Source organism: Barbus barbus (assembly GCF_936440315.1).
Source record: "Barbus barbus genome assembly, chromosome: 20".
Classification (NCBI taxonomy): Eukaryota; Metazoa; Chordata; class Actinopteri; order Cypriniformes; family Cyprinidae; genus Barbus; species Barbus barbus.
The window spans coordinates 30,606,150-30,633,097 of NC_136748.1; the positions used below are offsets into that span (position 1 = coordinate 30,606,150).

Genomic DNA, 26,948 nt, shown 5'->3' on the forward strand with positions numbered 1-26,948 from the left:
TTCTCAAAACAGTTCATCATTTCACTGGGAGAATCTAAATGCTATGATGCCACATCACTGGCAACATCAAGGTCATGGGTCATGGGTCAGGCAGCTGATGCTGATACCAATATCTTCTTTAGAGAGCCGAGGCCGATGTATAGCCGAAATATATGATTTTACATTATTTAATTTTAAATAAGATGCATAAAATTGCTGCAATGAAATGAGATTTATTAAATTAGAAATAAATGTACAATGAATCATTATGAAAAAAAAATTATACAAATAATTACACCAGTGGTCAACCGATATGTGTTTTTTTGATGACCGATGATGATATCTTAAAGAGCCAGTGGCCGATATAAAGCCAAAATATATATTATATAACCCTATTTAATTTAAATAAGATGCATAACAACTGCTGCAATGACTTTTAGATTCATATTTACTAAATTAGACAATTGTGCAATAAATTAATATGAAAATAATTTGAACTTGTTAAAAATAAACTAACAGATTTGTGCTTTAGCATCTTCATTCTGCAATAATATACTAGTATTTTTCACAAATACAGAAATAGTTAAAATACAAATAAAAAGGAATGCATGAGCTCATTAAATGTGCACTAGTGGTAATTGTAAAATAAATAAACATGAAAAAAAACATTTACTTATGCTTTCGAAAGTTCTTGTTTTTGTAATCCTATTAAAGAATTTTTCACAATTAAAGAAGTAGTTAAAAACACAAATAAAATTAAGTGAACACTATAACCAAGTGCACTCAGTAATCTGATAAGTTTGTGCAGACTGGCAATCATATTTGCTCAAATAAAGTTCAGGTAACACTAATTTAATTAAATTATCGGTGCCGATCATTTAAAAATGCCAAATATCGGTCATGGCAATATACTGGTTGACCACTAATGTATACCTTGAATTCAATTTAAGTTGCAGAATTCTTGTCACTGTCAAAATAAGTCCCATCATTGTCAAAATTAAAGCTGCTTATGATACTTGTCGACTATGCAGAAAAACTATAAAAACCGATCCTTTAAAAAATACCAAATATCGGCTGTTATATTGGTTAATCACTAATGCATACATTGAATGGATGCAAGTTGCTGCATTCTTGGCACGTCTGATGCCAATCGTTTAAAAATGGCAAATATCGGTAAATGCAATGTAAATAACTTTGGATAAAAGCGTCTGCCAAATGTATCAATGCAAATGTGCTGATCTGAGAGCAGGAAGTGACATCATATACTCACAGCCAGCACTTCAATGTCGTTGCTCTTGTTCTGTAAGTTGCTGCTCAGATTCTGCAGTCGTGTCTGGATCTGAAAGACAGAATTGCTCTCATGCTCATAATGCAAAAGGACAGAAAGCAAAAGCTTTTCATTGTATGCAATAAAGCTGAGCACAGAACAGCAGGGGTTCAGATTCGCTGGCTGACTCGTTTATTTCAGAAGGACGTCACCGCTGTCCTCACACATGCTGAATTAAACGCCAGTTGAGCTGAATCAAACACTGGATGCTTCTCAAGGGGACACAGATTCAAGACTTTCTCCATGTTTGATTGTGATGGAGTGAGAAAACTTCAAGGGGAAATTTGGCCAAAAGCACATTGGGATTTATCGTGGATTAATGGGAACTTCATAAAACAAACAAGCGTGTGTGATTGTGAGGGGAAGGACATTCTCTACAGGCCTTAAAGGTACAAGATATGGAAGAAAGCTTGTTTCCCATGATATCAGAGGTGAGATCATTGTGCTGACCTGCGTCTCGTATCTCCGCCGGTTGCTGGCTGAGATTTTCTCAGGCGGTATGAGGTTCACGTTCATGGTGTTGCTCCCGTGTGACTCAGACAGACCTGATGGACACCAAACACACAAGAAGTGTGAGGATTCACTCCAACATCTGCTGGACAAACCTTACATTCATTTCCTTACAAGGTTTTAAATGCAAAATCTACCAGAGCCAAAGTACTACACAACACTAAATCACTGTGTGCCTCAATAACGTTTTTAATGAATTAATAAAGCAGTAAGCCATGATATCAGATTGAGAACGATTAAAATTGTGTTTCTATGAGAGTCCAAACAGCAGATAAAAACATCACAATAATCCACACCACTCCAGTCCATCAGTTAACATCTGAAGAAGACAAAAGATGAAACAAACTGAAATAAGATTTTGCTCAGTTTGTAGATTGTTGTTGTAGAGCTGTATTTTAAAAAAAGGGAAATTAGTTTGGCTTTTCTGCTCAATAACTTGTGAAATAGGCCTAAAAACCAAATGTAAAAAAATTATAAAACAAGATTGTGGATTGTGATCCTGCTTGAAAACCCCGTACCTGAGTTTCCCAGTAATGATCCCTTTGGATTCTGGAGAGAAGCACTCTCAGAAATCTCTCTGACGAGAGAAAAAACAGCATTAATGTTTCCTCTGGACTCTGACACATGGTTTACAGTTGTAAACGTCAGTGTATGTCACCTGTTCCTCTCTTCGGAGAGTTTGGTCCGGCTCTTTTGGATGAAGTGATCGACCAGTTCCGACTCTGGGATTCTCTTCTCCGACTGACGGTCTTTCTCAAAGGTCTTCACCTGACGGGAAGAGAAGACAGCCTGTCAGATCAGAGCACTCTTTAGTGTCTTCAGCGCAGGTGTTGATGTGATTTACCTTCAGGTAATTTCCTTCTTTATCCGACACCAGCACCATGAATGTGATTCCAGCTTGTCTGCAGTGCTCCAGAAGAGCTTCCTGTGACTGTGGCACAAATGGAGAAAATTTATCGTCATTACAACAGAAAAACACACACATCTGACTGCATTCATTAGAGCGGGCTCGTTAGTCTTGTGTTGTCAGAAATTGACGATCAGTAGAAACTTATTCTGCCCAAGATCCACCCCGATATTTTATGACTGTGGTTTGGAGTTAAACATAATAAAAATAATGATTTGTGGTTCAGTAAGGGAGGAATCGCTCTGACGGATCCAGTAAGTCAATAACACTGGATGTTTTAAAATTCTGGATGACATTGGTTTCCATGCTTGTTTTGCAAGAATTAGTGAGAACATCACAATTGTCTGCTTACTGTCTTTGTATTTATTTCATGGCATTTCAATTTATTTGATTGATGAGTGCTTTATTTTATGGACTAGTTCTCAGCTCTGAACCCTTAATTCACCAAAATGTCAAAAAAGTGCTCCTCTTCCTCTGTATTTCTGTCTTGTTTTACAGTACAAATATGTTAAGATTCTCAAACTAGTTTATTTTTCTGACACCATTGGCAAATATTTGTTTTTGTTTTAAGCTTAAACTCGCATCATTTTGATCAATTTCCCAGGAAAACAAGATTTATTTTCAATTTACTACTGAAATAAATGAATGCTGATTTAAGGCAAGTTACAACAGGCAAAACCCTTTGAGATGTTAGTCTATTTTGCTTTTTTTTTTGCACTCATATCTTGAATTTTAGGCTCATATCTGCATTCTAACAGTCAGTCGTCCTGCATCATGATCATCAGACACTGTAGCAATGTAAGATGATGGACAGTTCTGGACGGGATACTGCATTAATGAGCTAACCATTTTAACAAGTTACTTTTTTCCAAAATGAATCGCACCAAATTAACACTTTAAATCGCCAGCCCTAGTCATTATGCACCAGATTTGAGTTCAGCTGTTATTGTGTGTTCCTGTGACCTCTAAACCGCTGCTGTGTTTGTGGATTCTGCTAACGGCGCATCAAACATCTCACAGCTTTTGGACACATGTCCTTCATGGGGAGTCTGTTTGTGAAGTGAAATCAAGCGCTGGAATAGGGCTGTGACGGCGGCGCGGTGTTGTGTTTATTTATATATAAAATTCTGAAATGCAAAAATTTATAAATTAAGCTCAATCATCTATTAACAAACGTGTGTGTTTATTTTAGCACTTCCATCAGTCAACACTCAGCCTGCAAAACACTAAAATAAATATCAAATAAATAATACAGTTAAATAGGAAAGTAGCCTTAAATAAGAAAGGATGGACTCGCTGGTCCATCGCTCGTCATGAAATAAATTTGCTGAATGCAGAACAAACTGTATTTTCCTGCGCTCAAACCTGCCAATCTAAAGGAAACGCCGTGTATGGTGTTTGAGGTCATTTGTGAATTAGCATAGATTAGTCTAATTAAAACAATTTGCAACTGTTACTATTATTACACTTGTACACAAAACTTTGTATTATGCTTGTTCTAGAGTGTGTGACCTCACGTGCACTACCGCCGGTGGCAATACACAACCGTGATGCGGTTGTCACGGCGACCGTCACAGACTTACACTGGAGCGACTCTGTGCTTCATTAGCGCTGATCCTGATCCACGAGGCAGCAGAACTCACAGAAATCAGCACTAACACGCTAAATCAAGGGCACTCTCACTACTTCATCTTTAGCGGTCCCAAACTGGGGTGTACGAGTTGATGGAAAGCTTTAATTCCTTGTTTTTATTGTTGTGATTATTATTATTTTTTATTATTTCCTTTTATGTAAAGCACTGAATTACCATTATGTATGAAATGTTCTATATAAATAAACTTGCCTTGTCTAATTAATGAAATCATATTGTAAGTAAATAATTAAAAAATAAAACAATCAAAATATAACTTACTGTATTTTCTAGATTGTGTCACATTGTTTATTAGCTGCTACTTTATTACAAAACGACTTATAGCATGAGTTAGAGTCTATTTCCCTCATGTTTCAGTTTTGCTTTAAATAAATGAATTTAGGTTTGCTGTTTGTAATGTTGTTTTATTAAAAATGTATTGTATATATAAATTATTTTAAAATATAACAATCAAAATTATAACACTTACTAAAAATGATTAAAATCATATTGTAAAATTACAATAAGGAAGTAATTTGAAAGTAAAACAAAAATAAAACACATAATAAAAATAAAATAAAATGCAAAATCACAAACAAATCATTTTAAAGTAAAAATCTAAATTTAACAAAAATTGTATTTAACTACATGCATGTTTTTGTACTTAACTAAAACTAAACAGAAAACTAAAACATATTACATATTAATAAAATAGAATATATATAAATAAATTAATATATACTTTTAGCTAGTTGCCAGGCAACAGTTATCATTTTCATTTAGTTCAACTTGAAGTACTAAAATAACTAAAGCTAATAAATAAAAACTGAATTACTAAAATTTTAACTAAAATTGAAGTGGAAACAGAAAATATAAAAATAAAATCTAATTCAAAATATTAACAAAAAGTATAACACTATATCAATGAAATTAAATAAAGCTGCCTGCAACCCATATGACCATTAACATCAGAAAACTAATGAACATGAATCTGTTGTTAAATTATTGAATATTAAGTTAAAATCTACTAATGAACTATTTTTGCTCAAAGTGATTTGATCACGAATCATGAAATAGCTTGAGTTTTTGAGCCGATTGCTGCATCTGCTAAATCTGACTCATTTACTGATGTGACAAAATGAACAAACTAACCGAATCAAAGCAAATCTTTTTTAGATTGGGACAGAACAACATTTCCTAACAGCGTGTGAACACTGACCTGCGAGATGTCATAGACTATGTCTGAAGAGACTCCGGCCGCCCAGAGTTTCTGAGTGACTTTAATGGCTCTGCTGGTGGAGGACTGACCCACAGGAACCACCAGAACGTCACAGGAGCTCACAGGAGGCTGACAGACAGAGACAGAGAGATGAGACGAGACGCAGCGCATCTGAAGCATGGCATCACATCGACCCGACACTCACCGCTTCCTCCAGACCGGCCACAGCTGAGCAGATCTTATCCAGAGCGATGCTGGCGCCGACTGCCGAGGGGACAGGACCGGACACATCCGGCCCGCGAAACTCCATGATCTGACACGGAAAACCGAAAGCATTAGTTATTGATAAGGCTGGGAAAATAAATCGATGCATCGCAAATCGAGAAATGATTCCGCTTCGATTCTGAGATTTTGCGAATGCATGGTGATTATTTCTGGAGTGGAGTCTGAGGTTAGTTTTGAACAGCAGATGGCGCTGCATGCTTCAGAAACAGCCGTACTCTGCTCGTTTCCAAGAGATTACAGACTCGGTGCTCTTCTTCATCAGTATTTGAGTGTGCTGAGAAAAACTAGATCAGAGCGCCATCTGCTGTTAAAATATAAGCTCAGAATCCATTCCAGAGAGAATCGCAATGCATTCGGAAGATCTCAGAATCGATCCACGAACCGATTCTACATCGATTTATCGTCGCAGCCCTAGTTATTTGTATATATTTATAATATAGTTATTTATATATAAAAATGTTGATTTCTCGATTTTAAGCAATTCTTATTTTTACAAAACGATACCGATTCATAAATCCCAAGAATCGATTAGTCTAGCCTGTTTTCAGTTCATGAATGGAACATTGAGCACGTTTACATGCACACTAGGGCTGTGCGATTAATTGAAATCTAATCACAAAGCCTGCGATGTTAGTGAGCACTTCTCCTTTGCCGAGATAATCCATCCACCTCACAGGTCTGGCATATCAAGATGCTGATTAGACAGCATGATTATTGCACAGGTGTGCCTTAGGCTGGCCAATAAAAGGCCACTCTAAAATTGGATGGGTTATCTCGGCAAAGGAGAAGTGCTCACTAACACAGATTTAGACAGATTTGTGAACAATATTTGAGAGAAATAGGCCTTTTGTGTACATAGAAAAAGTCTTAGATCTTTGAGTTCAGCTCATGAAAAATGGGGGCAAACATAAAAGTGTTTACAATTTTGTTCAGTGTAGATCAGTTAATCGTAACCTTCAATACTATAGTAATGTAGTACCAGCTGACTTTAACTCTACTGTATATTTTACAGCAAGTTTTTCCTTGAGAAAATTTGGCATGTTCTGTACCTGATTTATATCCAGAATAATCAATATTGAATTGAAAGCTTGTGAGTCAGAATCGAATCGAATCGTGAAATGTGTGTCAAAACCCAGCCCTATGCTAGAATGATCTCAGAAGTGTGTGACTCGTGTTCATGTTACCAGATGATCGTATCGTCCGCCCGCCGCTAAGATGTCAGGGACGGTGCGTTTGCGTTTCCTGATGAACGCCACGAACTGGAAGATGACGCCGCAGTGATGCTGGACCTTATAGACCAAACCCAGATTCACCACCACCTATAAAACACACAAACGCTCAGAGGATGAGGAGAGGAGCAGGGCTGCGGGATTCTGGGGAAAAAAACTAATTGAGATTTTCTTTCTGATTTAAATAGCGATTAAAAAAGTCCAGGTTTGCTGTGCTTGTTTGTAGGGTTGCACAGTTTAACCACAATTGTATTATTTATCAATATAATACATAAAATTACATAATAATAATAATACAAATATTTCATTGTAAAAAAAAAAAAAAAAAAAAAAATCAAGTGTTTAAGAGTAATACTCTAATAATTTAATTTTGACATTCCAACTGTAAAATTACAATACTAATATATATATATATATATATATATATATATATATATATATATATATATATATATATATATATATATATTTTTTTTTTTTTTTTTTTTTTTTTATATATATTTCCTTTTCATTTTTTTTTACGTTTCAAGTTTTAGTAATTTTTTTTAGGAATTTTAGTTATTGTTAGTACATGAAGTTAAACTAAATTAAACTGAGACATTTGCTTTGGCAACTAGCTGTAGTAAAATATACATACATTTTTTTTTTTTATTGTATTTCAGTTAAGATTTATTTTATTTCAAGTAACAACATTTTATTGTTAACTATACTAAATAATAAATGATACACTTAAACAAAATAAACATGAAATGGCTCAATTAAAAAGTTATATTTATATATATACACAGTGAGGTCAATAAGTATTTGATCACCCTGTGATTTTGCAAGTTCTCTTACTTAGAAATCATGGAGGGGTCTACAATTTTCAGCATTTCCTTTGAAATGATCAAATATTAAAAATGTCTGACTCAAGTGATCAAATACTTATTTGACACAGTAATTCACAAATAAATTGTTAAAAAAAATCATACAATGTGATTTCTGGATTTTTATTTTTAGATTCTGTCTCTCACAGTGGAAATGCACCTATGCATTTTTTTATTGAAGTGTAAGTTAATATAACAACCCTGGATGAAAAACTGCTTCACTCTAAAACACGTAGCACGTATATTTATTTAATTAAATCACAGCCTAAGTCATTTTGTGATTTTGGTTTTATTTCGATTAATTGTGCAGCCTTGAAAGGAAGAATATCGAATACCACATTAATTTCATATAGCGCCGTTGCGCTACAGGCGTCCCGAGTTCGAATCCCGGCTCGAGACCTTTCCTGATCCCGCCCCCATCTCTCTCCCACTTTCCTTCCTGTCACTTCTACACTATCCTAAACTAATAAAGTAAAACAAATTAAATCTTTGCAGGCATCTAAATGAATGAACACAGAGGCACCTCACCTGTAGTTTAACGGCCAGTTTCTTGAGGAGGCTAATGACTTCTTCTAGATCTTTCTGGCCCTGTTTGGCCATCTGAGCGACGGCTGAACTCTTCTGTTTGGTGAGTGAGTTTATGAGAGGAAGCAGGTCCTGCAGGTCGCCCTTCTGCTCGATGAACTTATACAGCGTATGCAACTGATTTTCCAAAGAAAAGAGTTTTAGTCACGTGTCAACAGCATAAGCCTTTACACACACACAAATTATATATCAGTGCTGTCAAAACGATTAAATCGCATTAAAAATAAAAGTTTTTGTTTATGTAATATATGTGTATACTGTGTATATTTGTTATGCATATATAAATACACATATATACAATATATATTTTGAAAATATTTACACGTATATATTTATATAGTATATAAATATTTAATATACAAATATAAAATTTTTCTTAAATATATACATGCATGTGTGTGTATTTATATAAATATAATATATATATATATATATATATATATATATACACAGTACAAACACAGATGTTATATAAACAAAAGTGCTGTCAAAATTAGCACGTTAACGCAGGCGATTCATTTTTTCAGTTTAACGCGGTAAAAATATTTAACGCCGTTAATGCAGGGGCGGAGCTAGTGTTGGCCACCCCACTCACAACTACTACCTCTCTTCTTTCTTGATATGAAGTGCATTATTTAGCCACAGAACGTCTTTACGACCACATCAAACGGGAGAAGTTTCAGATGCGCGCTTCACTTTGCCTCAGCGCCAAGTGCGAGTCAAATGAGCGCGGAAACGGAGCTATGCACTCTTCAATTGCACGCACAAATGTGCTGCCATGCGCTGCAGCCTGTATCATTTCATATCAAGCGCTCGAACGAAATTACGTGCATGCGTCAATGTCGTACCAATGTCGTGGCAAGTTAAGTCACGAAGTTACCAAAAAGGCGATTAAACCTGCCTTAAAACTGTATGTAACATGTTATATAGGAATCACATTTAAGAACATGTGTCTGAAATGGTTTTTCAAAATGGGTCAGAAAAGGTCAAGAGAGTTGAGAGAAAATACGATGTGTGTCAGATCTGCATCATGTTCAGCAGCAGCAGCTCTTAAAGAAACAGCAGCCAAAAATAACCTAATAATCTAATAATGTGAAGTCTGTTCATCAATAAAAAAAAATTAAAAAAAGAGGAAATCAATAACTTTTACAGCTTTAAGATTTCATCGATATATAATTTAGAGTTTGATAACTATTAAATTTCTGTATATTTCCTACTTGCTGAAGGGCACAGGTAAATATGACATTTATTATAATGGGTTTATGTGAAGATTGTTTAAAGTTCAATAAATTAGAAGTTATTTTATTAAAGTCTAATAAATGTTAAAATTGATATCTCTCAATTATACTGTAATGTTGAATGGCTATAGTCAATGGTTAAATATTAGGGAAAAAAAGATTTTATAGAGACATCAGTAGTATTGTTATCAGTGATACTGGCCTTCAGTCATAAAAAAGATGCCATTAATCAAATATTAAAAATATACTGTATTTATATTGTTTCTACATTAATTTGAAGATTGAATGTGAAAGTATTGCAATATAAAAGTATATTTAAAAAGTTAATGTTAGGTGGGATTAATCGCGATTACTTTCAGAAAAAATGTGCGATTCATTTATTTAATCGATTGACAGCACTAATCTATATATACAGTATCTCACAGAAGTGAGTACACCTTCACATTTTTGTAAATATTTTAGTATATCTTTTCATGTGACAACACTGAAGAAATGACACTTTGCTACAATGTAAAGTAGTGCTGTCCCCTCAAAATAACTCAACACACAGCCATTAATATCTAAACTGCTGGCCACAAAAGTGAGTACACCCCTAAGTTAAAATGTCCAAATTGGGTCCAATTAGCCATTTTCTCTCCCCGGTGTCATGTGACTCGTTAGTGTTACAAGATCTCAGGTGTGAATGGGGAGCAGGTGTGTTAAATTTGGTGTTATTGCTCTCACTCTCTCATACTGGTCACTGGAAGTTCAACAGGGCACCTCCTGGCAAAGAACTCTCTTCGAGGATCAAAAAAAAAAGAATTGTTGCTCTATATAAAGATGGCGTAGGCTGTTGCCAAGACCCTGAAACTGAGCTGCAGCACGGTGACCAAGGCCATACAGCGGTTTAACAGGACAGGCTCCACTCAGAATGATCGCCATGGTCGACCAAAGAAGTTGAATGCACGTGCTCAGCGTCATATCCAGAGGTTGTGTTTGGGAAATAGACGTATGAGTGCTGCCAGCATTGCTGCAGAGGTTGAAGGAGTGGGGGGTCAGACCATACGCCACACACTGCATCAAATTGGTCTGCATGGCTGTCGTCCCAGAAGGAAGCCTCTTCTAAAGATGATGCACAAGAAAGCCCACAAACAATTAGCTGAAGACAAGCAGACTAAGGACATGGATTACTGGACCCATGTCCTGTGGTCTGATGAGACCAAGATAATATTATATGGTTCAGATGGTGTCAAGCGTGTGTGGCGGCAACCAGGTGAGGAGTACAAAGACAAGTGTGTCTTGCCTACAGTCAAGCATGGTGGTGGGAGTGTCATGGTCTGGGGCTGCATGAGTGCTGCTGGCACTGGGGAGCTACAGTTCATTGAGGGAATCATGAATGCCAACATACTGTGACATACTGAAGCAGAGACTGGGCCACAGGGCAGTATTACAACATGATAACGACCTAAAACACACCTCCAAGACGACCACTGCCTTGCTAAAGAAGCTGAGGGTAAAGGTGATGGACTGGCCAAGCATGTCTCCAGACCTAAACCCTATTGAGCATCTGTGGGGCATCCTCAAACGGAAGGTGGAGGAGCGCAAGGTCTCTAACATCCAGCAGCTCCGTGATGTCGTCATGGAGGAGTGGAAGAGGACTCCAGTGGACACCTGTGAAGCTCTGGTGAACTCCATGCCCAAGAGGGTTAAGGCAGTGCTGGAAAATAATACTGGCCACACAAAATATTGACACTTTGGGCCCGATTTGGACATTTTCACTTAGGGGTGTACTCACTTTTGTGGCCAGCGGTTTAGACATTAATGGCTGTGTGTTGAGTTATTTTGAGGAGGCAGCAAATTTACACTATACATATACATACACACACACATACACACACACACACATATATATATATATATATATATATATATATATATATATATATATACACACACACACACACACACACACACAAGTATTCTTAATGCATTAATTGTGCCTTGTAAGGCACATTACAATGCATCTTATTAATAACTGCAACAACAGTTATAATACATTATAATAGTTATCTATTCATCGTTACACCTTTAAAAAGTATAATGCATTAAAACACAACAAACCAATTTCAGATGCAAAAAGGAATCTGTAGTTATTAAAATGCGTTTGCATTACAACACATTACACATAAAGGCTTCACGTGTTACCCAAACGTTTGTGCATTAACAGAGAAAGGTTTCCAGCTGTGGAGGATCAGAGTCGAGGACAGTGTGCAGAGAATCGTGCTCTGGCTCTGAATAAGTGACTTACGCTGTTGTTGGACAAGGACAGGTTACAGAATTTGGCTTCCACTTCACGCTTCGTCAGTTTCTCGCTCTGCGTGTGAAGGTGAAAGACAGACAGAAATATATTCCAGGTTACGTAAGAGCAGAATGAACCCGCTGAACCTGAGCACTGCCGCTCACATCACTTTATCATTCTGTTCATGGTGTTCATTTATATTTGCATTGAAAACATGATCATTTCCACCATCTCTCTGTCTCTTGTTTAGTTTTGTGCCTTTCATTTCCACAGGTTTTCTCTGCTTCGTTTACATTAATTATCATCTAGACAGTGTAATTAGACACATCTGTAAAACTATTTTCACAGAAACTGCAGTTTTCAACCAAAACAAAAGCTCAAGGGTTATATGCCTGCAAGTTAAGAAATAAAGACTTAAGCAGTGTAAAGATAATCAAATAATGTGCTGAGATTTATATGCAATTGAAGTCAAGCATGCAAAACATGCATAAAGTACACACATTAGGATTATTTATACAGCGCATTTCCCACATGCTTTCAGCGTTTATAATACAAGCCGAATGACACAATAATATTAATAATAATAACTCTTATTTTTCATTCCTGTTCTGAATACTGTTAAATGTAAAGGACTTGTTGTGGAGTGACAGGAACTAAAATATATGTTTACAGCGTTTATAATGTTTGCAATTGTTTCATTTTATTTACCAGTATTTCGTATTATTCATTAAAGTAATAATAAAATGTTTAAATAAAGTGTTATGTTTTTCAGAAAATATGGTATATAAAATTATTAAAATCAGAATAATGTCAAATTAAAATAAATAATTTTTAAATAAAACAAATAAAAATATAACTTTTTTTATCATAATAATGTAAAATAAAAATATACACAATTTAAAAATAAAACAATCAACTTTGCAACCTTTGTAAAAATGAATATAATAAAACAATTTAAATTACAATAAATAATTTAAATATTGAGCTGTTGTTGTTTTTTGTCTCAGTGATGCAATTTTGACCCTTTGCAACTTATTTTCCAATAAATATGTCACTTATGAAGAAATATTAATTTATTATTTTACAGTACAGTTGTTTTATGATAATAATATTGAAATAGTATTATTGTAATATGGTAATGTTCTGGAATTACTGTCTTAAGGGCAATGATATAATAATGGTAATAATAATAATTTATAGTTATAATCATTATATTCAAATAGTTTGCCTCCCTAAAAACACCATTGAGAATGTAATATATATGTTATCATTGGTGTTTGCCATATGTGTACCGATGTGAGACAAGGCAATATTTTGGAGAAAATTCTAAAAATAAAAGTGGAAATTAAGAAACTGAACTGAAATAACGGAGTGAGACACTATCGCAACTAAATCAAGTACGCTTTAAAGTCCAGGTGCAAAGACATTTGATTTGAGAAAAAAGGGTCATCATTTTGCGCTCAAAATGCACCAGATTGATGCATTTGACTTTAAATTGCAATAATGTAATATTAATTGATATTAATCACCATGGCGTCACACAGTATGTTGGAGGCCTGTGTGAGTTTGTCTTCTGGGACGCCGCTGTGCAGCAGAACGGCCTTCAGCAGACTCGTGTGGTTCAGGTGGATGGTGTAGTTTCTGTCCTGAAACAAACACGGCTCATCAGACATTCAGAACGTTATTAAACTGCATCCTCTCTCAAACAGCTGTACTTGTATTGATAATAACTAGGGCTGGGTTTTGATTGCGATTCGATTTGATTCAATATCGATTATATTGGATATATATATAAAATCACATAAACATGCCAAATTTTCTCAAGGAAAGAAATTCTCTTAACTAATGCTGTAAAATATAGTCAGTTGATACTACATTAATATAATATTGAAGGTTAAAGCAGAGTGATTTTTTAGGCTATACAAATTACACTTAATGAAGTTTTTATAATTGAATATATTATATGGTGCATATATTTAGCAAAATGCCCCTCTCTACAGTTTATTTTTCTAGCTGACTAATGAGTTTGTCGTCACCGAACAGGTAAATGTGACGTTATGTGACACTGTTACAAGCCGTTATATTGACGTCTTTGTGTGGCTGAAACACTGATTGAGCGATTACACGAGACAGGATACAGATTGTAAAGTTGTACTCTTTCTATTAACATACCTTCGGATGTTCATTCATGTTTATTTTGTGCTATAACTAGTATTAAAGCAGAGGAGATGAGGCGCTACAGAGATCTGTCACGTCACATTAAACTGCGCCAAAACAGCATTTATTGTTTGAATACTGCAATACAATGCACAGAATATGAAATCTGAGACTTTGTTTCATATCAAACGTAACAAAGCTTATTGCGATATATTGGATGGGAGGTGCGCTTCAATGTTGCGTCCATTAACTGAAAACAGGCTAGACTAATCGATTCTTGGGTTTCAAGAATAGATATCTTTTCGTCAAAATGAGAATCTATTAAAATCTAGATTTCTATATTTTTTACCCAGCCCTAACAATGAGGTGGTGAAGTGGTGTGTTACCTGCAGCGCGCTGAACTCCTGTACGACCTCAGAGACGGTGTAAATGGCCTCGGCGTCCGGCAGCAGACTGCTGCTGATGGGAATCACGATGTCGAAGGCACACTCCAGCAGCTCTCTGGGATGAGCTCGATCCAGCTTCCTCGGCCTGTAGACGCGCTCCATACTGTACCTGCAGAAACAAACATCGCATCAGGACAGCAGTATATATGCAGTGCACTATGCATTACAAATTAAACGCCATGTGCATTACTGGTTAAAAGTATTCATGTTTTTGAAAGAAGTCTCTTCTGCTCATCAGTGCTGCATTTATTTGATCAAAAATACAGTAGAAATAGTCAAATATTATTGCAATTTAAAACAGCTGTTTTCTATGTGAATATGTGTTAAACTGTAATTTATTTCTGTGATCTGCAGCTGTATTTTCAGCATCATTACTCCAGTCTTCAGTGTCACATGATCTTCAGAAATCATAATAATATACTGATTTGCTGCTCAACAAACATTTCTGATTATTATCAATGTTGAAAACACTTGTGATGCACAATATTTTTGTGGAAACTGTGATGCATTTTATTTTTCAGGATTCACAGATGAATAGAAAGTTCAAAAGAACAGCATTTATTTGAAATAGAAATCTTTTGTAACATTATAAATGTCTTTTCTGTCACTTTTGATCAATCTAAAGCGTCCTTGATGAATAAAAGCATTAATTTCTTTAAAAAATAATAATAATAAAAAGTACTGAACGTGTATCATGGTTTCCACAGAAATATTGAGCAGCACAACTGTGTTCAACATTGATGATAATCAGAAATGTTTGTTGAGCAGTAAATCAGTATATTATTATGATTTCTGAAGGATCATGTGACGCTGAAAATTCTGAAATAAATCGGATTTTACAGCCTTGCTGAGCAGAAGAGACTTATTTCTAAAACTTTTGACCAGTAAGGTATATCATAATGAGTCTACTATAAACAGACCAAAATACAGGGACTACAGAAGTTCAGAAGCTGGGAAAGTAGTGCACAAAGTACCTTTTGAGATGTGAAATGTTGTTTCTGGCCACAAATCTGGCAAATGCCAGCTGATGAGAGACAATAAGAGAGAGAAACATGCTTTGAAACACAATTAAGACCATATTTATGCATATTACTTCATGTTTACTTCATTCTGACTTAGGGATGTAACGATGAACCGCGAGCCGGTTGAAAATCAATTCAAATATGTGACGATTCAGATCGGTTGAGATGCCAATACAACTGGAGTTTGTATGAATGTATCTCTGAGGTCTTTAGAAAAGTTTACGTGGTATTTTCTTTTCATCTTGCCTCTGTACGATGAATATTAGAGTTCATAAGCACAGCTCTGCTTTGTTTACAGCGGTAACCAAGGAAACACTGTATCATTGCTGTTCATAAGCGCCACCTGCTGGCCGAGAGTGAGTCTGCGTCTCATTCAGCTCTGCTTCGTTCAGATATGTTTTATGTAGAATAGTTTCACAAAACTAAAGTCAGACCATTCTGTTTTTGCTGCAAATTTTGAAATGATACAGTCTCTAATTTAGATTAAAAACTGCTGATGTTAAATGCATGCAGCATCTGATTAAAATGCAGTGGTTGCCTCTCATTTTAAATGGAAAGAGCACAGAAAAAGCCTTAAGTTTATTTATATGAAGATAATTATTTTATTTTTTGTAACTTATTTATTTGATTTGGGGTTTGTTTTAAAATTTTAATTTCAAATTCACAAAGAAACGTGCAGCAATAGAATAATAAAAGGACACCGTTTCATTTACTGTATAATTTGTCTTCAATCTCATTTTGTTTAAAAAAATTGTGAGAAAATCGAATCGTGAAATCAAAATCATGAATCGAATCAAATTGTGAGTTGAGTGAATGGTTACATCCCTATTCGGCCTCATTCATTAGTTTGGCACGAGGCGTGTGGAGAGCGGGAATGATTCATCTCACCCTCAGATCATACGGCAGAGAGACCAGCATGCCGCTGTGATCCATAAAACAAGCCGTCTCACATCCTTCATACAGACGTCTGTTCCTGGGCAAGAGCAGCGGCGTCTGCAGACGAACCGCACCTGAGACAGACAAGAGAGAGAGAGAGAGAGACATGAACATCATCACAACAACACGGAAAATAACATGATTCATTTTAGCAAGTTCGTTCAGAAAGTTCCTTTCCATGAACAGAGATGCAAACAGGTAAGAGGGAAAAGGTGAGAACATTGTGTGGATCCGGAGCATGCTCCACACGGAATTTATTTTAAAGATATTTGCTTTACATGCTCATTTGTAGTTACTTTAAGGTATTTGTAAAAAATATTTTCCCCATGTTATAAAGATGAAGTGCTATGCAGGCGATTTAATACAATATTAGCCGATGAGACGGCAATGCTGAACTAAAACACAAAATGTTTGCCCTCTCTCTCTCTCGACCGTTCCCACATCTCAAACCTCAAATACATAAACCCTTTTTAGAGACAGTTTTTGAAGTAAAGAGTGAAGAAAATACTATATAAAAATGATTGAATCAGCCAGGGGTCAGCTGCATAAACAATATCTCAATAGTGCATTTATTGACTTTCAGATCTTTTTGTTTTGCAGCCAAATATTTAGTTAAAAACAGCTGTTCCATTGTTTTTTCCGTGTAAATGTGTTTAGGTGTGATAATGCCATCCTCAATGAAATCCACACATAAATCCATAATATTTCTTAAACTCTTTCACTGCACCTACAAGCACATATTGTTTCTTTAAATAACCAGTGCTTTTTCTTGTAACATAGCAAACTATTTTTCCCAACAGGCTAGTTTAATTACTTTAAATTAACAGTAGCTTGGCAAGATTAGGTTTTAAAGTCTTTTCCAGCCATACATTGCTGCACAATCAAAAACAAACAAAACATCTGCAAATACGTCTTAACAGGATATTAGAGGACATTTCTTCTCTTCCCTTCAGCTCTACAATATATCAGCTTTATAATTCACCATGAACACAAACAATACCAGACATGTTTTCCTCTCACATTTATTGTGCTCATAAACACACAGCGGCAGCATTTCTTCACCTTTGACCCCTGAGCGACGGCAAACAGACAGGCATTTCCGTCACGCGTGCTGCATTTACACAAACAATAAAACCGCAAACACCTTCAGCAGAGACACAAACAGCATTAATCCTGCCAATAACACTCTTAATCAAAGACTTCTGAGATTATAATGCAAAATAAATGATTAATATAAACTAGGGCTGTTGATCTATCACACATGCGTGATGGAGTCTATTAGAATGCAGTTCTATGAGCATAAAATTCAAGATTTGAGCGAAAAAAACACTCTTATATTTATATCATATGATATTGTTCAGCAATATCACACCAGCAGGAGTGCTGTTTTTCCCAAATATCTGCACCATTTATGCATTGTATTTTAGTAACGTCTATTCAATGCTTTTCTCATTTAACACAATAATGACTTTGAATGATCTTTTAGTGGCTACCTTCTCAGCTAAAATTGATGTGTGATTAATTAATCATTATGTAATTAATTATAATCACCTGAGAGCTCTATAATAAACACCATTGTACTAAATGCACATTTCTGCTCTTTGCATCAGGTTTTTTAAGGGTCTTTTAGACAAAACACAAGTAGTCTTTTATTTAAAGCACAACAGGCCATGTTACTGTGATTTTGCTGTGGTCGAGGGGTCATTTTAGAGGCAGAGCAGGCTGCTTTAGAAGATGTTTCATTGCTTTTATGTCTTCCAACATCCATTTTTAATGCAAATCATATCTCCTGCTCCAGCATCGGCTGGTGAAGCAGAGGAACAGGAAGTATGAGAGCTGAAACACGACCCAGAATGCATTACTATCCTCACCGTGTCGTCTGAAGATCCTGGTGACCGTCTCGTACACGTACTGCTGGAGTTTAGCAGTGCTGAAATTAAAACTGCCCTGCAGACAAACACAGAAACACAGAGTCACTGATGGAGCTCTTACAGGATGAGGATAAATAACGGCACAGTGCCACCTGCTGGTGAGAACACACTGGAAAAATGATTTTCTTAGTATTGTCTTGTTTTCTAGTATAAATATCTAAACATTCTTCAATCAAGATGCATTACCTGCCAAGTAAAGTGATTTAAGATATTTAAGATATTAAGTCTTGTTTTCTGTAAAAGAAAAATATAAAAACTGTGTTCGTTTTTGCTTAAAACAAGCAAACATATCTGCCATGGGGTAAGACAAATAATCTTAATTCAAAGGCTAAACAAGATCATTTTTCTTGATTCAAGAATTTTTAGATATTTATACAAGAAAACAAGACAAAAATAGTAAGAGAGTAATTTTTTGCAGTGCATCTATTACCTCAACAGCTGATTCAGTGTTAGTTTAGATTCACTGAGATACTATTATAGTTTTTCTTTAGATTTAGATTTTGTTTTTTGTATTTTCCATTTTCACTAATTTATGTTTTTTGTCATTTATATGTTCGTTTTTGTTTTTAAGCATGTCTATATAATTTTTTGAATTTTTATTTGAGTTTTAGTTTTAGTTATTTTAGTACATCAAGTTAAACTAAATGAAAATGAGAAATGTTGCCGTAGCAACTAGCTGACATAAAATAGAATTCTTTTATTTCAGTTCAAGTTTATTTTACTTCATGACAGCTTTTTTGGTCATTTTCATTGTGAAAACCATACTTAAGTTATTTAACATTTTTAAAAGAAATGGAAGACCCTTTTTTTAATATTTATAAATTTAAAGTAGAAATTTTGAGCTTTAAGATATTTTAATTAATGTATTTCCTCTCTTAATTATTGTTGTTCATTTAAATTTCATCTGCGACTTTATTCTAAAGAAATAAAAGTTTTTCTTCATAATAATTTTTTTAGGAGTGTAACAATGCACTTATGTTTGTTATGATTAAATTTATTTATGTTGTGATTTGTTTCGATACATGATACTTTAACAGTCAAAATGATTAATTAATTAATTATTACTTCTAATGCATACAATAAACAATTAACAAAAAGAGGTTAATTGATCAGAACAGAAATATTCAGGATTCTGCTTAGCTAAAAATACAGAATTCTGTTGCTAAATACATTTTTAAAGTGTTAATTCTTATACTTCATTAAATAATGTATTTAATTACAAAACTATACACAATATATATAGTCATTATCCATGATACAAATTGCTGCATTTTTGTATTTTGATACATTGTGACAGGACTATCATTCATTAAAATTTGCTCTAAAGTGACTTTTCTTTTGCACTGACATCACATAGGCCCTCTTTTGCACATAGGCATCACATAGCTTTTTATTTATTATATAATTAAAAAAAAAAAAAGTTCCTAATGTACGGTGTTAAGCTAACTGAGAGTTGTATATGATTGCTCTTTTGTTGATTTTGATTGCTTGCATTGTCCTCATGTGGATAAAACATCTGCTAAATGACTAAATGTAAATATAATGTAAAACCAGCAGGACACAGGACAGAAGTCTGGATCACTGGTAATATAAATGTGCATTTTATCCATTCTGTGAATCCTGGAGAGTGTTCTGAGCTCTTGTACCTTGTGAATGTCGATGTCGTAGGTGAAGTCGGTGACGGGCGAGATGTTCTGGGAGAAGAGCTGGTTGACCATGGTGCGGTAGGCCTTGCCGTTGACGTTGGCCATGGTGTGCTGCAGGACCTCGTGAAGCTCGGACTCCTCCATCTGCGGCGGAGGGAGCAGATCGCTCTTCAGAAGCTCCACCGCCGTCGGTCGCAGCGCCGGATCGTGATTCAACAGCCAGCAGATCACCTTCCTCTGCAGGGAATCATGGGAAATATGAGGATCCATGTCAAAGAGAACACAAATATTAGCCTGGAGCACAAAACCAGTCATAAGTAGCTAGGTCTGGGTATCGAGTTCCATACTTTTTAGGTACCGACTGAATTGCCTCGATACCATAGAGCAGGGGTCGGCAAGTGAGTTTGGCACAAATTCGCCACTAGATGGCGGGCCAGAACACAGTCAAAGGATAATCTAAGTAATTAATTGATGAAAAATGCAACTAGAATTGCCTGTGACTGACTGTTACCGTGTCTTTTGTAACTGTGAGCTATTACTCTGTGTTAAATCCTGTGGTAGGACAGTCATTAACAAAATGGCACATGAGTAGGCTATGCTCAAAAACACCGCCCTGCCTTTGCTCCGCGGCTGAAGTATTTCAGTATCACAGTTCTGTTCATAGGCCTATATTAAAAATTAAAATGCATAAAAGATTGTTTCAACGTGGCTTATTGGAACACAGCATTCAAGCAGGCTCGGGTAACCCCACTGATCAAAAAACCTACATTAAATGCTTCTCTTTTAGATAACTACAGACCTGTCTCTCTCCTTCCATTCATAGGGAAAACACTCGAACGAGCTGTCTTCAACCAGCTCTCGCGGTTTCTTTCACAGTACAACAAGCTGGATGCTAAACAGTCAGGTTTCAGGAGTGGCCATTCAACCGAGACTGCGCTACTCTCAGTCACTGAAGCCCTGCGAACTGCAAAGGCTGATTCCAAATCGTCAGTCCTCATTCTGCTGGATCTCTCTGCTGCTTTTGACACTGTCAATCATCAGATTCTCCTGTCTACACTCTCATCACTGGGCATCACTGGAATTCCACTTCGCTGGTTTGAATCCTATCTCACCGGTAGATCTTTCAGGGTGACCTGGGGAGGGGAGGTATCCAAACCACATCAACTGATCACTGGAGTTCCTCAGGGATCGGTTCTTGGACCCCTCCTCTTCTCCACGTACACTACATCGCTGGGTCCCATCATACATGCACATGGCTTCTCCTATCACTGCTACGCTGATGACACACAGCTCTATCTCTCTTTTCAACCAGATGACCCAACGGCAGCTGCACGGATCTCAGGCTGCCTGGCGGACATCTCGGCATGGATGAAAGAACATCACCTACAGCTCAACCTGGCAAAGACGGAACTTCTGGTCTTCCCTGCCACTCCGACTCTACGGCATGACTTCACGATTCAGTTCGGCTCATCAATGATTACCCCATCAACTTCGGTCAGAAATCTTGGTGTAATCTTTGATGACCAGCTGACCTTCAAAGAGCACATTGCAAAGACTGCTCGTTCCTGCAGGTTTGCACTATACAACATCAGAAAGATCAGGCCCTTTCTGACAGAGCATGCTGCGCAACTTCTTGTCCAGGCCCTGGTTGTTTCTAGACTGGACTACTGCAATGCTCTTCTGGCTGGTCTGCCATCAAACGCACTCAAACCTCTACAAATGATTCAGAATGCAGCGGCACGACTGGTCTTCAACGAGCCCAAAAGAGCGCATGTTACACCTCTCTTCATCTCCTTGCACTGGCTACCAGTGGCAGCTCGCATCCAGTTCAAGTCACTGATGCTTGCGTACAGAACTACCACAGGCTCTGCACCCTCCTACTTCCACTCACTATTACGAACCTACATCCCCTCCAGAAGTCTGAGATCTGCTAGTGAGCGACGCCTTGTGGTACCATCACAGAGAGGCTCAAAATCACTCTCCAGAACATTCTCGTTCACCATTCCTGGCTGGTGGAATAATCTTCCCACCCCTATCCGGAACGCCGGATCTCTGGCAACCTTCAAGCAACAACTGAAAACTCATCTCTTTCGGCAGTACTTGACTTCATCCTAAACTCAAAAAAAAAAAAAAAAAAAAAAAATACTTTCCCTCTATCTTTCTCTCCACCTACTAGCTTGTACTTATTTGAACAATGCCTGAGACTTGGTGTTACGAGCACTTCCTCTGTCTGACTGCCTCTTCAAGATGAATCGCTTTTTGTATTCCCCAATTGTAAGTCGCTTTGGATAAAAGCGTCTGCCAAATGACTAAATGTAAATGTAAATGTAGTGTGCAAACTATTTTTCCTACCACATGACAAGCTAATTACATGGTTGTCAGCATTAAAAGGCACAATTGCTGTTTTAAAAGCAATTTATTTTATTTTTTTGTGATGAAAATAGTACGTTTTCATCAGTTATTTTACCTACGGATCGATGCATTTCTTACAGATTTCTGCTCATTTGAAATCGGATACAGATGAAAGATTACATTAGTTTGCATGCATTATTGAGAGAGCGATTGCGTGTGAATAAGTGTTGTAGCAGTTGTTTAAATCATATCAAAATATTCAGTATCTAGAAGGAACAAACTAATTCCTTGAGAACTATTATAACTTCCCGCTCATGTCCATTGCTGTCATTCACATTCTTTCTGATTTGAGTGATCCTTCTCTATCAAGCTAGCTAAATATCTTAAACTTGTGAATTCTTGCTAAACATGCTCATGATGGCGGTGGAGCGCTCTTGGAGCGAGTGAAAACCGCTCCGCTCACATACTCTGGTTGTGAGTAACTGTTGCTGTCATGACAGATCTATTTCAGAACCAGCCGCTATCAAAATAATCTGGCTGCGGGCACGTTTAGATGGGAAACTTAAAACAGCCAGCAGGCGACAGAAGTTCGGGATTGAATCACTGATTCATTCAAACGATTCTTTCAAAACGTCTGAATCCTTCAGGAGCGAATCAAATGACTGTTTGTATGAATGATTCAGTGAATCAGTGATTTGTTCAAGACCACGCAGATTCGGATTCGAACCCAGAAACGAATCAAAAACAGCACTCTTGCTCGTGTCATACTGCCGAACTGTCAGGAGCATTTTCTGCTCGCATATCTTGACAAGTTAGCAGCATGTATATTAAAACATAACATTATAAATGAATAAATATATATATAATGATTGATAAGAACCAAGTGCAAAGCCGCTATGTAGATGAATGGAATTGCACTCGTGATCGCAAAGATGCTTCCAGAAACGAACTATTATTCTAGAAGTGGTCAGATTAATAAAACTGCGAGAATACTTTCTTGTAAGATATTATGATGTTGAATAAGTGATGCTTGAGCTGCTGTTTTTTAAAACGACATCAGACCCTTTTAACGACGTGCGAGAGCAACTTCTCACTGCAAACTGAACTGAAGCGTCGGGAAACACTCAATCCTTATAAAGCGTATACGCTGGAAGCTGCTAATGCTCATCACTAAATCAGTGGAAAATGAATAGAAATGGTTCTGTCTGAGCTATGCGTTTTAAAACGAACACGCACTAAGTGTAATTGTAGCAGATGTGTAAACTGAAAACTATTTGCACTGATTTATTGTGTTGGTTACATTTTGTTCCTTTGTGCCGTTTTTTTTGAGATAATGTAATCTTGTTCAAATTGATTTCATAAAATTGGTATCGTTCAGGAACCGGTATCAAAAAAATGTTTATGATACCCAGCCCTATAAGTAGCACAGGTATAATTGTAGCAATGACCAACATTGTATGGGTCAAAATTATAAATTTTTCTTTTATGCCAAAAATCATTAGGATATTAAGTAAAGATCATGTTCCATGAAGATATTTTGTGAATTTCCTACCGTAAATATATTTAAACTTAATTTCTGATTAGTAATATGGTGGGTTGCACAAAATGCACGCTAATGGATGCGTTTCAATGACACACACTCACACGGTTCAGTTTAGGGCTGCACGATATAGCCTACCAACATTAATTACGAATCGCAATATTCTGATTTTTGAATTGCAGTTAAGTCATGCGTTGTGTGTTTTGAAGCGCGGGCACACATGAGTTGTAATAACAGTGAGGGTCTCAGAGAAACGTCATTATTAAAAGGCTCGGTCCGCATTTTTAATGAGAAGAAGAAACTCGCTCACTTCACTGCGCTGTATTCTGCATGAGATTGCATTACACATAACAAAATTTACTAAATTTTGTATCATTTCCTTGCCATATCATCTCTATATAAAGAAAATATGTGCCAAAGTTCAAAAATCTTTTGAAGACATCGCTGAACATTTATTTAACCATTACAAAACTAAATTTCTGACTGAAGTAAACGTGTCATCTTGCTTTTAGTGTTTATTTAAAATGAGACATCACATTATTTTGACCTATTTCACTATTATTTTGATCTCCAAACTGTTTTAGATAGTTTAGTTATGCTTTGCTAAAAACATGCTGGTTGTGCTCCACTCTCCCCACAAACACACACACACACACACACTCACACACACACACACACACACACACACACTCACACACACACACACACACACACACACACACACACACACACACACACACAAGACACACACACTCACACACACACACACACACACAGACACACACACTCACACACACACAGACACACACACACACACACACGGAAGAATCATGAATGCTTTATCTGCACTGAACGAGTTTAACAACACTCGCAGAAAATTACAGTTCTGTGAGCTGTTTCAAGTTTTTATGGATGTTTCATATTTTAACAACCGTAAACAAAGAAATTAAAACTTAAATATTAGAAGTGACATTTTACAGTTGTACTATAAAATAAAATGGTTAATTTATTAAATACTTAATTTCTGCCATATTAAACTTTTAACATTTTTGCAACCTATTGGACATTTTTGTCCTTTTCAGTTTTGTTTTTTGATATTTTGTCTGTTATTGGCAGCTGCATAAGTTTTGGCACAGGTGTGTATTTTTATTGGAATTTTACTATTTCACCCCCATTTCCTTTAATAAATCTATTTTGCACTAGGTACAAAAAAATTGTTCCTCTATTTTTAATCGCAGTGTGTTTAACTGTAAACTTATGCAATTATTGTTAATAGGCTTTCATTCTGTTGGCAAGGCTTCAAAATTAAAATTTTTAGTATTTTTTACCAGATGGTACAATTTTTTCAGGTTTGGCCTATAAGGCAAATACTTGCTTTATTCCAGTTTTCTGCTTCTTCATATTAAAGAGCCAGTTGGATAAATAATGCAGCTATAATTGTGTGGGTGTGTTGGTATGGATGTCAGAGTGTGGTTTCTATGTGTGTCATTAAAAAAGTGTGTGTGTTTGCTTGTAATATTTGAGAACTAAAACTCTACTGTAAATCACAAATCCAAGCACTGTGAGCACCAGCGGTGTTTTGCTGGCATCTAATGGGGAAAATCTGGTACTGCGCCCAAACTAAATCTTGAACACAACTGGTTTAGATTTATGGCTTTTTTTTAGCAGGTTTAGAGTACAACATGTTTTATAAAATATATATTTATATAAAATATTGTTCATCAATCATTAACTTTTGTTTGGTTTCACTTTTTAAACTTTTTTTATTTCAACAATAATCTGCCATGGGTCTTCTTTAAAATGAGAACAAACCTAAGTCTGCTCCCAAGCTTCAAATTTTTATGACAGTTTTTTGACAAGGACATTTTTCTCCACTATGGAACCGTGTGTTACTTTTTTTTATTGACGCACAAGGGTTAAGCTTAAAGTAATGTCAAATTTTTTTTTTTACTCAAATATTTTGGTGGGTCGTAGGATGGAAAAGTTTGGGAACCCCTGTCCTAACAAACCATACATCAATGGAAAGATTATTTATTCAACTTTCAGATTCAAATTTAAAAAAATAGACCCTGATGACTAGTTTTGTGCTCCAGGGTCACATATGTGGAAACGTGACATATTTCAAACGTGTGTGATGCTTACCTGCGTTTCACTCTCGTTCTCATTAAAGTCTTCAGGGAAATTAATCGACTCCTGCAGAACAAACAGAGATCCGTTAAGAACGAGTGATAAAATGACATTTGCAAAAAAACATGTTTTTTTTTAGATCATAGTGGCACTGCATGGAAAATGTATACACTACCAATCAAAAGTATGGAATGATTTAAATATTTAAAATGTATAAATATTTTTGAATGAAGTCTCTTCTGCTCATCAGTGCTGCATTTACTTCATTAAAAATACAGTAAAAACAGCGAAATATTTTTGCAATGTAAAACAGCTGTTTTCTATATGAATACGTGTTAAATTGTTTGATGGGACTCACTTTCCTGAGCTGACTGAGCACAAATATGCGTTCAGACGCTGTACTCATGGGTCTGTAGGACATCTCGAACAAGATGATGCCCAGACTGAACAGATCCACCTTCTACAGAGACACAAACACCACGGTTATTATCGTTAATTCATTATAACACGTTATTTCAGCTAGTTGCCAAGGCAGCATTTCTCTCTTTTTTAAACTTAATGTACTAAAATTATTAAAAGTAAATAAAAATAAAAAAATTATTAAAAACTACATAGACATATATAAAAGAAAGTAATAAAAATGACAAAAATACACAACTAAAATTAAAATGAAAACAGAAAGCGATACTAAAATGATACAAGAATAACACTGAAGCACACAAACACTATCAGTAACAG

The 26,948-nt window shown here is 36.0% G+C and overlaps 1 protein-coding gene across 1 annotated transcript in view; it reads right to left on the bottom strand.

The window, feature by feature from the left end:
• Nucleotides 1-26,948, bottom strand: part of LOC306886308 (eIF-2-alpha kinase GCN2-like) — a 52,118-nt gene that overhangs the window by 3,783 nt on the left and 21,387 nt on the right. The window contains exons 19-36 of the mRNA XM_079443313.1: nucleotides 26,569-26,670; nucleotides 26,226-26,276; nucleotides 20,192-20,428; nucleotides 18,486-18,561; nucleotides 16,567-16,688; nucleotides 15,631-15,680; nucleotides 14,597-14,765; nucleotides 13,583-13,699; nucleotides 12,063-12,128; nucleotides 8,481-8,654; nucleotides 7,042-7,176; nucleotides 5,778-5,885; nucleotides 5,573-5,701; nucleotides 2,661-2,747; nucleotides 2,475-2,584; nucleotides 2,335-2,393; nucleotides 1,757-1,851; nucleotides 1,250-1,318 (exon numbers count right to left, since the gene is read on the bottom strand). Coding sequence (XP_079299439.1) covers nucleotides 1,250-1,318; nucleotides 1,757-1,851; nucleotides 2,335-2,393; nucleotides 2,475-2,584; nucleotides 2,661-2,747; nucleotides 5,573-5,701; nucleotides 5,778-5,885; nucleotides 7,042-7,176; nucleotides 8,481-8,654; nucleotides 12,063-12,128; nucleotides 13,583-13,699; nucleotides 14,597-14,765; nucleotides 15,631-15,680; nucleotides 16,567-16,688; nucleotides 18,486-18,561; nucleotides 20,192-20,428; nucleotides 26,226-26,276; nucleotides 26,569-26,670 — 1,956 coding nt within the window. The remainder of the gene's footprint in view (nucleotides 1-1,249; nucleotides 1,319-1,756; nucleotides 1,852-2,334; nucleotides 2,394-2,474; nucleotides 2,585-2,660; nucleotides 2,748-5,572; nucleotides 5,702-5,777; nucleotides 5,886-7,041; nucleotides 7,177-8,480; nucleotides 8,655-12,062; nucleotides 12,129-13,582; nucleotides 13,700-14,596; nucleotides 14,766-15,630; nucleotides 15,681-16,566; nucleotides 16,689-18,485; nucleotides 18,562-20,191; nucleotides 20,429-26,225; nucleotides 26,277-26,568; nucleotides 26,671-26,948) is intronic.